Consider the following 17,420-nt stretch of genomic DNA (forward strand, 5'->3'; position numbering starts at 1 on the left):
GCTGTCTACCAATCTACTAAACTACATATGATTTTTTTTAACACATTAGCCATCTCCCACCAAAGTAGGGTGACCAGAAAAAAAGGAAGAAACACTTTCACATCATTCATTCTCTAACTGTCTTTCTAGAGGCATGCTAATAGTACATTTGAGATGACTCTTCAGATTGCATCATCATTACCCTTCCTTCAGAGTGAAGACACTGCATTTCCCACCTCTATTACTCAATTTCGGGTAACATAGAGTAACAACCTGTAGTACTAGATATGTGTGAAAGAATACAAGAACTTGTATTAAATACAGCTACAGTGGAACCTCAACTTACAAGTTTAATTCATTCCGTGACCTAGCTCGTAACTCAGTTTGCTCATATATCAAATCAATTTTCCTCATTTAACCCTCTGACTGTCACAAGCCCCTTTCTGAAACTGTCATTCTATGTTGAAAAATTTTTGGAAAAAAAAAAATAATTTTTTCTTGTGAAATAATAAAGAATCTTTTCCCGATGGTAATGACACCAAAAGTACGAAAGTTGACCGAAAAGCTACAGAATTACGCTCCCACGAAGTTAGCGATCTCAATGATATATACGCATCAGCGATTTCGCCGACTTTGAGCCCTATTTTCGGCCAATTCCATTGTTCCTGTCGATCAAACTCATAGCTATTTCTTTAGAACTTCATTTTTTCTATCAATTGAGTACATGAAACTGCCAATTTACCAATTTCAACTACCCAGTAAAGTGGTCAGAAATTGGCAATTTGGCCAATTTCTTGTAAATTAAAAAAGATGTCAGTTTCAAAATAGGGTCCAGAATAAATAATGCAGTCATTCTTGGCACTAAAATAACATATCCTCTGTTCATTAGTCACATCTCAAGGCCCCTCTTATATTACTCTTGCTTTCTATTTTGATTTTTTATTCACACAAAAAATAGAAGATTTACTGTTATGCAGCCTACTGCATTATTGTAAAAATGGTATAAATAATATCTGTACACTAGTGAAAGACTATTAGACTCCCCAGTTGACATGTATTGGACATGTGATGTGATTTGCTTACTCTTGAACATTAGTAAAAATTTAATATTTCCGCTCTCTTGAGTTCAATTTCAAAGTCGTTTTCACTGTGAAACTAATCAAAATCATCTCTATTTCTGTAATATGTTTTCCATTCTATCAAATGAGACCAAGAAAACGAGAATACAACCATAAATATTATATGAAAATACACCTCAAATTCAGCATTTTAATCCAAAAACATGGTCAGAGTTTTTTTTTTCTCATTATGCACTGCATGCATAATGAGGAAAAAAAAAACATGTGGGCCTTCCAGCTTTCTCCTGCTTGATTTGAAGCCGCTAGAATTATTGAGTATATATAAGTCTGAAACACTGGCTTAAAATAATTGAAATTATTAAAATTAAAATAAAGGGTTAAAATAATTGAAATGCCATTAATCCGTTCCAGCAGAATTCCTGCTCTCGGGAGGCAGGACAGAATACTTCAATATAACGCTAATATCAACTCTACGGCTTATTTATCTATCACATTTGATCTAATATGACATAATAAACACTATAAATAACATAGAAACATGATATATACTGTACTCTAGAATGAATAAAATATGTCATTATGTGATGAGTGGTGGTGGCCATTCCCGCTCCCGCTCTGACCATATCTTCCCATGCTCTTATAAGAGAAAATGGAGTGTTTGTGAGGCTAACTGCACTAGATCACTAGTTTCATAAGGAAAACACTGAAACAATGTATTTATAAATAAGAAATATTGTACAAAAACATACAACATAATAGAGAATGTAAAGAAATAAACTGGTTTTATAAAGTGTACATACATATTTACCTTGGAGAAGAGATGCTGGTGGAGGTTGAGGGTGGGAAAGATAGGCTGAGCAGCATATGCTATCAGTGGTTCTATAAACAACAATAATAATATTTGAGGAGTTTGTTTTGTTTTGTCCTTTTTCTATCGCTTAATCGCTTAACTTACTTGCTACACTCTTAATGCTACACTTTATCGCCAAACTTAAGTGCTACAATTTGTTTTTTATTTTTTTCCACTTCACTTTTCACTGATTTTTGGCTTTTTCTACATGCTTTCCTCACTTTCATCTGCAGGGTGTTTCAATAAAAGCCTGTCCAAGGAGGTTTGTTTTGTCCTCCATCTTTTTATGGATAGAGGTCCACAACCTCGTAAGAGGCGACTATAATGCCAGGAGCAAGGGGCTAGTAACCCTTTCTCCTGTATATATTACTAAATGTAAATGGAGAAGCTTTCGTTTTTTCTTTTGGGCCACCCCCCACCTCGGTGGGATATGGCCGGTGCATTGAAAGAAGAAAGGTCCACAGCTTAGAAATTATTGTAACGGCCTTACCCAGTGCTATAACCTTTATTGACTCCTGCTTTAGTATCGTACATACGGTAGAAGTACTACACTCGTACAGCCTGGCCAAGTCCACAACCCACACACCTCACTTGTGTTTATCTATGGTTTCATGCTTTAATTCCTTGGACATCATCCTCTTTTTCTTCTCAGCACTGTCCTTTGCACTTACTTTCTTAGGACCCATGGTTAGAAAAAAGAAATTTGGTAAAATAACTGCACAAAACTCAAGCAAAACACAAAAGAAATACTTCCACAGCAAGGTAAACACATGCCCTGCTGAGGGATGTTGTGGCGTTCGCTGCACCAACTAGTGGCGGAGTTCTGAAGCTCGCTCGTTATTATTATAATGGGGAAGCGCTAAACCCGTAGGACTATACAGCGCTTGTGGGGGGAGGGGTTGGAAGGGAATTGATCAGGAGCCCCTTACCAGTGTCAAAGAACCTCCCTTGACAGGGAAGCTCGCTCGTAACTTGGATTTTGGCTCATAGCTCAGAGCAAAAAAATCGACTGAGGAACGGTTTGTATCTTGAAAAACTCATATTTTGGGGCACTCGTAAGTCGAGGTTCTACCATACTACCATGTCTACCCTGTATCTACTTGATGATGGTTCCAGGGATTGTCATCCACACAGTGCACTCTGACAATGTTGCTGGATGTACTGCATATATTCTGAACCTCTCTGTATAGCTAGGATTACTATTATTATCAATAATGTATATTATTTTGTATGCTGAAATAAGGTTGAGTATATATGCAGAGTATCTGCTTTTTAATATCAGGTTATAAAATTATCCAAATTAATTTATTCTTCTCTGTTACCTAGGATCGGCGAGCATCTTCCAATCTATCCATTTCCAGCAGCCGAGAGAGATTCTCCTCTAAGAAAAACCTTCCTCGCATAAATTCCATCAGTGACCTTACAAACTTTGACTTTACTTTAGAACCAGAGGAACTGGATAAAGAACAGTGAGTACCACAAATTAAAATATAGTTACACAATTAACCTACAGTTCAGAGAGAAAATTTAAGAACATTTTGGTATGTCATGAACCAGTCATGACTTCATAATGGTCCAGGATAGAATGAAATGCTGTCTTAAGTTTCCTATCTGCGTTATTAGTTAGTTGTAAATTGTTCCAGCTGTGTATAGTAATGTTTATTCTTCTAGAATTTTGATACATATTGAATAATATTTTGTTATTGAAATTGTTTGATTATCTAAAAAATCTAATCCTTTCCAGAAAAGCCTTTCTGGAAAGACAGTTATAGAATCATTAACCCATTAACTGTCCACACGTAGATCTGCATTCACTCGCCCAGCGCTCTGAATATTTTGAAAAAAAATAGTTTTGTTTTTTATAAATTGAAGGGCAAATTTTAGTGTGCAATAAGACAAAAAAAAAAAAATTAGGACCAATACTTACCGAGATATAAGACCGCGAAGTTGGCGCTAGATGCTCACCTGACGGCAACATGGAGTCCTGCCACTTGCAGAAGTGTTGCTGATATACCTTTTTTCTTGTTTTTATATTTTATAGAATTTTTATGTTCTGATAATTACAATTTATAGTAGTTCTTGTGATTTCATAGCCAGTCTTCGTCCAGACATTAATACACGTATTAGGTATTGAAATTGTACTCAAATAGTCACAAACACACTGACAGGTCAACATTTATACCTGACTTAGTCATTTACTATTGTCTAGGAATACAGTAGACTATCATTTAGCACAAGTTTATTTGGCACGATTTGGGTATAGCATGATCAAAGAATTGCGGCACAATTTCATGTAACACCTCGTAAAATTAATTGAACATGGTTCAGTTTGCGGGAAGGAAAAAATTCCCTTTTCCTCAAGCTGCCGCCTTGTTGTGGATCAGCCTGGGAGACCTCCCGCCATCCCCTGCCATCCCCCAACACCACCTCACCATTCCAGCATTCGTAATTCATGTGTCCAGTCCAGTCCTTCTCCGTTACAAGCTAGCTGTGTTTGTGAATTGTGTTTTGATCTTTTAATTACTATATCTTGTATATGCCAAGCAATCATGACACCCAGTAGGCATACCAGTATTGCTGAAATTGGCAAGAAAAGGTATAAGCATTGAAGTCTTAGAATTAATGACGAAAGCAAAGATATTAGACAAGAGATAACCATAATGAAGTGTTACTTTGTACACATAAAAGGAGGTAAACATGAGTTTGTGTGACTGAGTGACTAAGTGAATGAGTGACTTACTGAATGACTTACTGACTTGACTGAACGACTTACTGACAGAATGACTTAGTTAGACACTCCAGTACAACCATCGACTTCAGTACCAGAACCTCTACCATCCACCTGAGACCAGTAGGGCCACAGCATAACTCTCCACTCTCTTCACAATCATCCACAAACACCAGCACCCATAATTTAAGGTAAGAAATGCTATTATTTCTGTTACATTTGTCATCTTAAGCAGTAAAAACAACATAATGCATCACAACAATGAACTACAGTTACATATTCTTTTTTATTTTTGTAAGATGTGGAGGCCTAAAAAAAAGTTGTTTGGCTTTTTTGGGGCTCCCAAGAACATAACCCTATTTTACCCATAAATTCTTCAGTTCATCTCATGTGGTTTTACCTAACATGGCATTTTCAGGAACGTAACTACCGTGTTAAATGACAGTCTACTGTATATACAAAATATTTATAGGTCCCAGCAATGTTTTAGACATGCTGGAGTATATATGAAAGTCCTTGAAGCATGGTGTTATGACGAGTGTCCCTAAACTGCTGACAGGGTAAGCAGTGGAGTGACACTTGATGATCGTGCACTGCTGCAGGGAACCTTAGCTTTATTTGTTTTCACTGTTATACATAAACATGTCTATCGGTCTGTCTGTCTGTCTAGCTCTCTATCTATCTATCTGTAAGTAAGTTTATTCAGGTATACATAAATATAGATACATAGATTATCATACATAGCAGCATATATGTAGAGTACCTAGGATAACCCAAAAACGTCAGACAGAGTGACTTATTTCCATTGGGGTCTGTCTGTCTAGCTCTCTGTTTATCTTTGTCTCTGCTTATCTGTTTCTCTGTCTGCTTGTCTCTCTCTCTGTCTCACAGAGAGCCACTCATGAACCAACAGCTATTACAAACGATGTAGTCGTCATGTCTGATTCCTGAGCAAGTGTAAATATGTATCACTTGCCAGTCATGCTAGGTGGCCCAGTGGCCTGGTGGCTAAAGCTCCCACTTCACACACGGAGGGCCTGGGTTCAATTCCTGGCGAGTGGAAGCATTTCGGCACGTTTCCTTACACCTGTTGTCCTGTTCACCTAGCAGCAAATAGATACCTGGGTGTTAGTCAACTGGTATGGGTTGCATCCTGGGGAACAAGATTTAGGACCCCAATGGAAATAAGTTAGACAGTCCTCGATGACACACTGACTGACTTGGGTTATCCTGGGTGGCTAACCTTCCAGGGTTAAAAATCCGAACGAAATCTCTCTCTTATTATGCATTATGTATATCTACAACTACAGTACATGTATAGCACTTTGTCTGGATTTTTTGGTTATCCTAGTAATTTACACTATGTATAATTGTATGTATGTGTACCTGTGAGACAGAGACAGTGATAGACAGAGATAGATAGAGATAGAAACAAAAATAAAAGAGACATATAGATACAGACAGACAGACATAGATAGACAGAGCCAAAGCAATCAGCCGCTGGGCACCCAGCTGGCCAGCCAGCGGCACACGTATTACACGTTCCAGAGTTGTTTCTCTTTACTTAGAGGATAGGTTATAAGACATTCTGGCAGGATGACACTACCAGTGGCACCAAAATTGCAAGGGTGTTGCACAAATGTTGCACATGGGTTATTATTAAGGTTTTTGATACGTATTTCCTCGACCACTTGTGGCCACATCCACCTCAAAGCCACTAAACTTAGGGTCAGCATCACTTTCCTCTTAAAATGGGAGTGTTAATACTACTACATGACATCAGTGAATCCCAGGTGTTTGCTGCTCTGTTTGCTCTAGCTTGCGCTCAGTTGAGCTGGTGCTCCCACAAGGTACTAAGTGGTCCCAGATTTTTTTTAACCCTTTGAGGGTCGGTCACGTACAAGTACGTCATTTCAGCGAGGGTCGGTCACATACTTGTACGCCTAAATTCTAGCGCCTTCAGATCTGGTGGAAGAAAGCTGGCAGGCTTACATATGAAAGAATGGGTCTGTGTGATCAGTGTGCGCAGTATAAAAAAAATCCTGAAGCATCCTGAGAAAAAAAAACTACGACTGTGTTTTTGGTTTAAAACGGCGACTTTATAGTGTATTTTCATGTGGTATTTATGGTTGTATTCTCGTTTCCTTGGTCTCATTTAATAGAATGGAAGATATATTACAGAATTAGAGATGATTTTGATTGGTTTCATGATAAGTACCTTGAAATTGAACTCAAAGTAGCGAAAATGGTCGATTTTTGCCGATGTTCAAAAGTAAACAAATCAAGCCATGTGTCCAGTACACATCAACTGGGGAGTCTAATATTCTTTCACAAGTGCGCTGATATCATTTATACCATTTTTACAATGATGCAGTAGTATACATAACAGAAAACGTTCTATTTTCTGTGAGAATAAAAATTCAAAATGGAAAGCAAAAGTAATGTAAGAGGGGCCTAGAGACGTGACTAATGAACAGATAAAATGTTATTTTAGTACCAAGAATGTCTGTCTTGTGTGAAATTACCCAAATTGCCAATTTCTGACCACTTTATTGGGTAGTTGAAATCGGTAAATGGGCGGATTCTTTTACTCAATTGATAGAACACATGGAGTTCTAGGGAAATAGCTATGATTTTAATCAGCTGCAACATTGGAATTGGCCGAAAATTGGGCTCAAATTGGGCAAAATCACCCACTTCGAGACCACTAACTTTGCGAGAGCATAATTCTGTAAGTTTTCCATCAAATTTCATACTTTTGGTTTCATTATGATTTGAAAAAGATTATCATTTCACAAGATTTTTTTGTTTTTTTTTTCTCCAAAAAATTTTCAACCCTGCGAACAAGTTTGGGAGAGGGCCTCTCAACCCTCAAAAGGTTAATACGTACTGTGCACACCGAGGGTTAAGACCCAATCTATGCTGACCAGGCATCTCAGGCCAATCGTGCTAAATATGGAGGCAGGAAAAATAAAACGTAGATCTACATTTGGAGCGTTAGCGATAAGAACGTAGATCTATGTTTGGACAGTTAATGGGTTAATGATGAATGTGTTTTCCTTTTTTTTTCACCCTGTCTAGGTCAAAAATGGTTAACCAGAACTTCTTTTTTAATACATTAGTATTAATAAGCAAAAGTTCTGGTTTGCCAATAGTATAGGTTTATTAGTAAGTTTAAAAAATTGCTTTATATTTCCTTAATTTGCTACTCAATTTCTTTACCATTGTAGCTCTCATTTTTATTTCTCTGTATACATAACATGTAAAAAAGCATTATTATTATTATTAAATTTAGGGTGAGGTTCTAAATTCATAGGGGATACATAGAACATGGGGAATATGAAGTAATCAGATTTGGCCCAAGTAATGATAGAATTGCTTAAAGTTCCTTGGATCAGGAGCCCTTCACTGGCATCAAGACATCTTTCTTGAGTTTAAAGCAACCTTTATAACTCTTATTTTCTTTTGGCAGTCTAAATTTTTCTTTAATATTTTTGTTGCTATCAGTGAATAAAAATCATAAAACACACTTGTCTCTCTAGCATGTGACTGAGTCTCTTTGGTATATGTACTTACTCACACATGGTATCGTTGAACAAGGCTACTACATGTATAGTATATTTTATGCATTATATCATATGCTTGGCATTTTCTCATAAACATTTTGCCAGAACAGCATAACTATGAAAATCAACTAAAAAAATTATGAAAGGATTGCAAAGGAATAAACCTCAAATAAGATAGACATGATACTTTGATTTTTTTGTGTTAGAAATATCTTCACTTTTGTGAACAAATATTATTTGTCACCATTCTTAGTTTTTTTAAATAAAGTTTATAAAACTGTTAAACAATACTCGAAACTGAGAGAAAAGTAACCTAACAATATAATGAAATTAAGTAAAACTTTAATAGAGGTAATACATGAAAATTTTCTTTCAAGTGTAATTTGGGTACACAGCACAGCTAGTGCATTGCTACTTCCTCTAGTATTTCTCAGCTTTCCTGATTTTATGCCCAATTTTTTATTTACCTCTTACCACTTTTTATTTTGAGGGAGAAAAGGTCATCTTATGACAGAATTTACTATAATATACATATGTTAATAGATATGCCCTGCATCTACCAACAGGCTAGTTGATGAATATAATGAACTTCGATTGAGATTTGAGAAGGCTGTGAATGAAATTAAGGCTCTAAAGAGAGAGATCCGAGAGGTCCAGAATCAGCAGGATGAAATGGAACTGTCTAATTTGAAGCTAAAGCAAGATCTGAAGGGTAGTGAAGGAGATTTCAATTCCCAGCTTAGTCTCATGACCTGCAGAATACAAGACCTGACTAATAAACTTACCAATTCTGAGAAACAGGTACAGTATATATAAATTTGTTTTTTAAACCATCCACTGTTATGGGGACAGCCTTTAATGGGTTATTTATCTGAACCGGCTTTGCCTGCCTTTGATTTTGCTTTTCAGCTGTCCTTGGCCTTTTCAGATTATTTTGGATTTAAGTTGAACTCAAGTGCAGGGTTCCCTGTGATTATTCCAGCTTGTAATGTATCGCAGATTACCTTTTTTTCGGTTTGCTTCACTGGCAGTGAGGGGATGTTCTGGGTGTGTATATCGTGGGTTCTTGTAAGATACATTATGTTTCGAAAAGCATTCCTACATGTGAAAGTGCCTTTTCAATACGCCGGCCGTGTCCCACCGAGGCAGGGTGACCCATAAAAGAAAGAAACACTTTCACCATCATTCACACATAATCACTATCTTTACAGAGGTGCCCAGATATGACAGTTTAGATATCACTCCAGTCAATATCCCAAACCCCTCCTTTAAAGTGAAGTCATTGTACTCCCACCTCCAGGAGTCAAGTCCGGCTTACCAGTTTCCCTTCACAAAATATTACCCTGCTCGCATTCCAACAGCTTGTCAGGCCCCCAAAACTATTCATCTCCATTCACTTTTATCTGACATGCTCACACATGCCTGCTGTATGTCCAGGCCCCTTGTACACAAAACCTCTTTTACCCCCTCCCTCCTCCTCTCCTAGGATGACCCCTACCCCTCCACTATAGATTTATACAACCTCAAAGTCATTCTGTTTTACTCCATCCTCTTTAAATGACCAAACCACCTCAGTAACCCCTCTTCAGCCATCTGAATGATACTTTTTGTAACTCTCTCACTTTCTTTCAACGCACAGGCCGTATCCCACTGAGGCAGGGTGGCCCAAAAAGAAAAACGAAAGTTTCTCTTTTTAAATTTAGTAATTTATACAGGAGAAGGGGTTACTAGCCCCTTGCTCCCAGCATTTTAGTCGCCTCTTACAACACGCATGGCTTACGAAGGAAGAATTCTGTTCCACTTCCCCACTTCCAATTCTGTGGTTAACCTCATCCTTCATTAAACCCATCTGCTGACAAATCTACTCCCAAATATATGAACACATTCACTTTTTCAATCATGTTACACAAAACTGTGCTATGTGGTTTTGCTTTAAAAGAGTTTACTGTATTGACCTCTAAGATCTTTCACATTAGTATAATCATAATTTTTTGTTCTTAACTTAAGGCTATTTTATTTCACTGTGTGCAAAATTTAAAATATAATTCTGAATGCTTAATTTTTTTTATTTTTTAGGTTCGCCTTTTAAAGCAGAAGATCAGCCGTGCAGAAAGCCGAGATCGCAGACGAACTCAAAGTCTCAAAGGAAGGGAGTCATTTGCTCTCTCTCGAGATATGGAATTAAAATTGTCTCAACTGGAAGCAAAGATTGAGCAGTTATTGCAGCTAGAAGTTGCATTACCAGACGTGTGTATTGCCATGCATTACAGTGCAATGTTTAAGTCTTACATGTGCAAGAAATGCCATAAGCGATTTGGAACAAAAACTGTTTGATCTGTACTTAAGCTTCTTGAGGCAGTGTTAAATTCTAATTTATAAGCATAATTTATGTAAGATTTGTCTTTGTTTCTTAGGTGGAAGAGGAAACCAAAGGTGGAAATGGCCAGGCCAAGGAGCCAAAAATGGCAAAGAGATCTAAAAGCTTTGATGAAGCCACTAAGGCATCACGATTACGAAGAAAATCACTTGACAGTCCATCAAGTTCGGAAGCCATGAAGGCTATTGTAAGACTCAATACACTTGAATCCAAGGTAATAGACATGCAGAAGTGGATATTTAAGAGAAAGAAAAAGAGAAAGATATAATCTAGGACATTGGAAAAGTTTGTTTAATTTGGCCAAAATTATTATTAATATTAATGGGAAAGTATTTAACTTAAAATGTGCCAAGAGCCATCCCCCTATTGTATTAAGATTAAATTCTGATTAAGCTTGAAGGTTAACATTTTATTTATTGTATTAGCTAAAGGATTGATATTTTTTATTTTTATTATCACACTGGCCAATTCCCACCAAGGCAGGGTGGCCCGAAAAAGAAAAACTTTCACCATCATTCACTCCATCACTGTCTTGCCAGAAGGGTGCTTTACACTACAGTTTTTAAACTGCAACATTAACACCCCTCCTTCAGAGTGCAGGCACTGCACTTCCCATCTCCAGGACTCAAGTCCGGCCTGCCGGTTTCCCTGAACCCCTTCATAAATGTTACTTTGCTCACACTCCAACAGCACGTCAAGTATTAAAAACCATTTGTCTCCATTCACTCCTATCAAACACGCTCACGCATGCCTGCTGGAAGTCCAAGCCCCTCGCACACAAAACCTCCTTTACCCCCTCTCTCCAACCTTTCCTAGGCCGACCCCTACCCCGCCTTCCTTCCACTACAGACTGATACACTCTTGAAGTCATTCTGTTTCGCTCCATTCTCTCTGCATGTCCGAACCACCTCAACAACCCTTCCTCAGCCCTCTGGACAACAGTTTTGGTAATCCCGCACCTCCTCCTAACTTCCAAACTACGAATTCTCTGCATTATATTCACACCACACATTGCCCTCAGACATGACATCGCCACTGCCTCCAGCCTTCTCCTCGCTGCAACATTCATCACCCATGCTTCACACCCATATAAGAGCATTGGTAAAACTATACTCTCATACATTCCCCTCTTTGCCTCCAAGGACAAAGTTCTTTGTCTCCACAGACTCCTAAGTGCACCACTCACTCTTTTCCCCTCATCAATTCTGTGATTCACCTCATCTTTCATAGACCCATCCGCTGACACGTCCACTCCCAAATATCTGAATACATTCACCTCCTCCATACTCTCTCCCTCCAATCTGATATTCAATCTTTCATCACCTAATCTTTTTGTTATCCTCATAACCTTACTCTTTCCCGTATTCACCTTTAATTTTCTTCTTTTGCACACCCTACCAAACTCATCCACCAATCTCTGCAACTTCTCTTCAGAATCTCCGAAGAGCACAGTGTCATCAGCAAAGAGCAGCTGTGACAACTCCCACTTTGTGTGCGATTCCTTATCCTTTAACTCCACACCTCTTGCCAAGACCCTCGCATTCACTTCTCTTACAACCCCATTTATAAATATATTAAACAACCACGGCGACATCACACATCCCTGTCTAAGGCCTACTTTTACTGGGAAATAATTTCCCTCTCTCCTACATACTCTAACTTGAGCCTCACTATCCTCGTAAAAACTCTTCACTGCTTTCAGTAACCTACCTCCTACACCATACACTTGCAACATCTGCCACATTGCCCCCCTATCCACCCTGTCATATGCCTTTTCCAAATCCATAAATACCACAAAGACCTCTTTAGCCTTATCTAAATACTGTTCACTTATTTGTTTCACTGTAAACACCTGGTCCACACACCCCCTACCTTTCCTAAAGCCTCCTTGTTCATCTGCTATCCTATTCTCCGTCTTACTCTTAATTCTTTCAATAATAACTCTACCATACACTTTACCAGGTATACTCAGCAGACTTATCCCCCTATAATTTTTGCACTCTCTTTTATCCCCTTTGCCTTTATACAAAGGAACTATGCATGCTCTCTGCCAATCCCTAGGCACCTTACCCTCTTCCATACATTTATTAAATAATTGCACCAACCACTCCAAAACTATATCCCCACCTGCTTTTAACATTTCTATCTTTATCCCATCAATCCCGGCTGCCTTACCCCCTTTCATTTTACCTACTGCCTCACGAACTTCCCCCACACTCACAACTGGCTCTTCCTCACTCCTACAAGATGTTATTCCTCCTTGTCCTATATACGAAATCACAGCTTCCCTATCTTCATCAACATTTAACAATTCCTCAAAATATTCCCTCCATCTTCCCAATACCTCTAACTCTCCATTTAATAACTCTCCTCTCCTATTTTTAACTGACAAATCCATTTGTTCTCTAGGCTTTCTTAACTTGTTAATCTCACTCCAAAACTTTTTCTTATTTTCAACAAAATTTGTTGATAACATCTCACCCACTCTCTCACTTGCTCTCTTTTTACATTGCTTCACCACTCTCTTAACCTCTCTCTTTTTCTCCATATACTCTTCCCTCCTTGCATCACTTCTACTTTGTAAAAACTTCTCATATGCTAACTTTTTCTCCCTTACTACTCTCTTTACATCATTATTCCACCAATCGCTCCTCTTCCCTCCCGCACCCACTTTCCTGTAACCACAAACTTCTGCTGAACACTCTAACACTACTTTTTAAACCTACCCCATACCTCTTCGACCCCATTGCCTATGCTCTCATTAGCCCATCTATTCTCCAATAGCTGTTTATATCTTACCCTAACTGCCTCCTCTTTTAGTTTATAAACCTTCACCTCTCTCTTCCCTGATGCTTCTATTCTCCTTGTATCCCATCTACCTTTTACTCTCAATGTAGCTACAACTAGAAAGTGATCTGATGTATCTGTGGCCCCTCTATAAACATGTACATCCTGAATTCTACTCAACAGTCTTTTATCTACCAATACATAATCCAACAAACTACTGTCATTTAGCCCTACATCATATCTTGTATACTTATTTATCCTCTTTTTCTTAAAATATGTATTACCTATAACTAAACCCCTTTCTATACAAAGTTCAATCAAAGGGCTCCCATTATCATTTACACCTGGCACCCCAAACTTACCTACCACACCCTCTCTAAAAGTTTCTCCTACTTTAGCATTCAGGTCCCCTACCACAATTACTCTCTCACTTGGTTCAAAGGCTCCTATACATTCACTTAACATCTCCCAAAATCTCTCTCTCTCCTCTGCATTCCTCTCTTCTCCAGGTGCATACACGCTTATTATGACCCACTTCTCGCATCCAACCTTTACTTTAATCCACATAATTCTTGAATTTACACATTCATATTCTCTTTTCTCCTTCCATAACTGATCATTCAACATTACTGCTATCCCTTCCTTTGCTCTAACTCTCTCAGATACTCCAGATTTAATCCCATTTATTTCCCCCCCACTGAAACTCCCCTACCCCCTTCAGCTTTGTTTCGCTTAGGGCCAGGACATCCAACTTCTTTTCATTCATAACATCAGCAATCATCTGTTTCTTGTCATCCGCACTACATCCACGCACATTTAAGCATCCCAGTTTTATAAAGTTTTTCTTCTTCTCTTTTTTAGTAAATGTCTACAGGAGAAGGGGTTACTAGCCCATTGCTCCCGGCATTTTAGTCGCCTCATACGACACGCATGGCTTACGGAGGAAAGATTCTTTTCCACTTCCCCATGGACAATAGAAGAAATAAAGAAGAACAAGAGCTATTTAGAAAAAGGAGAAAAACCTAGATGTATGTATATATATATGCATGTGCGTGTCTGTGAAGTGTGACCAAAGTGTAAGTAGGAGTAGCAAGATATCCCTGTTATCTAGCGTGTTTATGAGACAGAAAAAGAAACCAGCAATCCTACCATCATGCAAAACAGTTACAGGTTTCTGTTTCACAGTCATCTGGCAGGACGGTAGTACTTCCCTGGGTGGTTGCTGTCTACCAACCTACTACTACTATTGATAATATAAAAAAATAATTTATCCACTGGTATTATTTATTATTATTATAATCAAAAAGAAGCGCTAAGCCACAAGGGCTATACAGCGGTATTATTTATTAATTTAGGTAGTATTATTATACTGGGAGCGAGGGGCTAGTAACCCCCTTCTCCTGTATATATTACTAAATTTAAAAGAGGAACTTCCTTTTTTTTGGGGGGGAGGGGAAGCTACCCTACCTCAGTGGGATACGGCTGGTTTGTTTTGGCACGAGCGCATGAGCATACGCTCGTGCCAGAGCCACTCTTGTATTTTTGTACCAGGTTTCTAATAGTATTTAAAGAGCTGGTGGATATTTTAGTAAGTTTTCTGTCAAGTACTTTAGAAATGTTACTTGCAATGTCGCTGACTAGTAAAACGATGCAATTTGGAACCTTTGCATTATTATTATTATAAATAAAACTAAGCTCTAAACCTACTAGGGTCATACAGCACTGCATGGTAGTGTGTGTGAACTGTGTAATATGCTCAAACTGAAACTAGCAATGGTGGAAAGTGCAACAGAAGTAGAGTTTGTAAGAGTGGTGAGGAGTGCTAAGAATGTTGGTAGTAATGAAACAGTTGTAGAGCTTTATGTTCCTGGAGAAGCCCTAAATCCCTAATTATTATTATTATTATAATCAAAAAGAAGCGCTAAGCCACAAGGGCTATACAGCGCTGCAGGGTAGGGAAGGAAGCAAGGGAATTGGATGGCAGGAGGGAGGGGGGATGATCAGCAGGTTACAGAAAACAGCGGGGCAGGGGATAGTACGGGGGTAGAGGGTAGCAAGAGATACAAGTAGAAAGGGCTGAAAGTATCAGAATTTGTGAAGTAAGTCAGTCGTTGTCAAAAAGTCAATAAGAGAGTCCGGATGAAAGGTGGGTCCATCAGCGAGAAGGGAAGGTAAAGAGAGAGCAGCGGGGCGAAGACGACGACAGAGGTAAATTCTGCGTGCTCGTTGATAAAGTGGGCAGTCCAACAGAATGTGGCTGACTGATAATGGAGCTTGGCAATTCTCACAGAGAGGAGCAAGACGCCTCTCCATGAGATATCCATGAGTAAGACGAGTATGGCCAATGCGAAGACGGGAGAGAGTAGTCTCCCAACCTCGACACTGGTGATAAGAAGACGGCCAGTAACCTATACTCGGTTTAATAGACTGAAGTTTGTTGCCGAGCATAGTAGACCAACGTTGTTGCCAACGGGTGTGAAGGTGGGAAGATATTACAGCAAAATAGTCCGTACATGGAATACCTCTGTAAGAAACTGGTAGGTCATGTACTGCTGACCGCGCAGCAGTGTCTGCCTGTTCATTGCCCTGTACGTCAACATGACCAGGGACCCAACAAAAAACAATATCTTTATGCTTAGTAAAGATGCGGCGTAGCCAAAGTTGGATACGGAGGACTAAGGGGTGAGGTGTATCAAATTTTTGTATAGCCTGTAAAGCACTAAGGGAGTCTGAGACAACCACAAATGATGACACAGGCATAGATGCAATACGGATAAGTGCTGTAAGGATGGCATATAATTCAGCAGTAAAAATACTAGCTGAAGATAGTAAATGCCCTTGTACGACGCTGTCCGGAAACACTGCTGCGAATCCTACGCCGTCAGAAGACTTAGAGCCATCTGTGTACACAGCAATGGCATGAGAATGAGAGTGAAAGTGGTCAAGAAAAAGAGAGCGGGAAGCGACCGTAGACAGTTGGGCTTTCGAGCAAGGGAGGGAGAAAGAACAGACTCGAACAGCTGGGACCTCCCAGGGGGGTAGGGAAAAGTGAGATGCTACATGTACATAGAAAGGTGGTAGTTGAAGAGAAGACAAGAGCGAATGAAGGCGAAGAGAGAAGGGACGGAGTAAGCAGGGGCGGCGAACAAATAAAGAATGTCTACTAATATCAGTGACCATTCTATAAATGGAAGGATTGCGGAGATCATGAGAGCGTACATAGTAGCGCAGGCAATGGGCATCACGGCGATCGGATAAGGATGGAACGTTCGCTTCTGCATAGAGGCTTTCGACAGGGGAAGAGCGAAAAGCACCAAGGCATAAACGTAATCCTTGGTGATGAATGGGGTTAAGGCTAGAGAGAGTAGCAGGAGATGCCGCTGAATAGATCTGGTCACCATAATCAAGTTTCGATAAAATAAGGGTGGAATGTAGGTGAAGGAGGGTTCGACGATCAGCTCCCCACGAAAGATGAGCAAGGGTTTTAAGAAGGTTCAGCCGGCTGTGACAAGTTGCCTTCAGAGAGGTAATGTGAGGTTTCCAGGATAACCTACGATCAAAGAGGAGGCCCAGAAACTTGACTGTATCACGTTCAGGGATACGTGAGCCATAGAGGTACAAAGGATGATCAGAGATGACAGAGCGTCTAGTGAAAGTGATTTGGTGGGTTTTAGTGCTGGAAAATTTAAACCCATGTGTGGTGGCCCAATTGGAAACACGGTCGACTGCATGCTGGAGAGAAACTGTAAGGAGGTGACAGTCAGCGCCTGCACAGGCAATAGCAAAGTCATCAACATAGAGTGATGACCAAATATTTGATGGAAGACTAGAGGCCAAATCATTAATAGCAAGGAGAAAAAGTGTTGTGCTCAGAACACATCCCTGGGGGACACCTTCAGCTTGGACAAAGTCCGGGGAGAGCACATTATTAACCCGAACACGGAAATGCCTGTCAGTTAAAAAGTTCTTAAGGAAGGATGGTAGATTGCCTCGAAGGCCTAAGGAGTGGGCTTGGGCTAAAATATTATACCTCCAAGTTGTGTCATATGCCTTC

General features: G+C 39.4%; 1 protein-coding gene across 22 annotated transcripts in view; it reads left to right on the forward strand.

Moving 5' to 3' along the window:
* The window catches only part of osp (myosin phosphatase Rho interacting protein outspread), a 595,661-nt gene that overhangs the window by 523,773 nt on the left and 54,468 nt on the right, over positions 1 to 17,420 (forward strand). For all 22 annotated transcript variants that reach the window (XM_070084011.1, XM_070084013.1, XM_070084000.1 and 19 more), the window contains 4 exons: positions 3,235 to 3,377; positions 8,769 to 9,003; positions 10,279 to 10,449; positions 10,617 to 10,793. In XM_070084011.1, the coding sequence (XP_069940112.1) occupies positions 3,235 to 3,377; positions 8,769 to 9,003; positions 10,279 to 10,449; positions 10,617 to 10,793 (726 nt within the window). The remainder of the gene's footprint in view (positions 1 to 3,234; positions 3,378 to 8,768; positions 9,004 to 10,278; positions 10,450 to 10,616; positions 10,794 to 17,420) is intronic.

This window comes from Cherax quadricarinatus, chromosome 11, assembly GCF_038502225.1.
Source record: "Cherax quadricarinatus isolate ZL_2023a chromosome 11, ASM3850222v1, whole genome shotgun sequence".
In the NCBI taxonomy this organism is placed as follows: Eukaryota; Metazoa; Arthropoda; class Malacostraca; order Decapoda; family Parastacidae; genus Cherax; species Cherax quadricarinatus.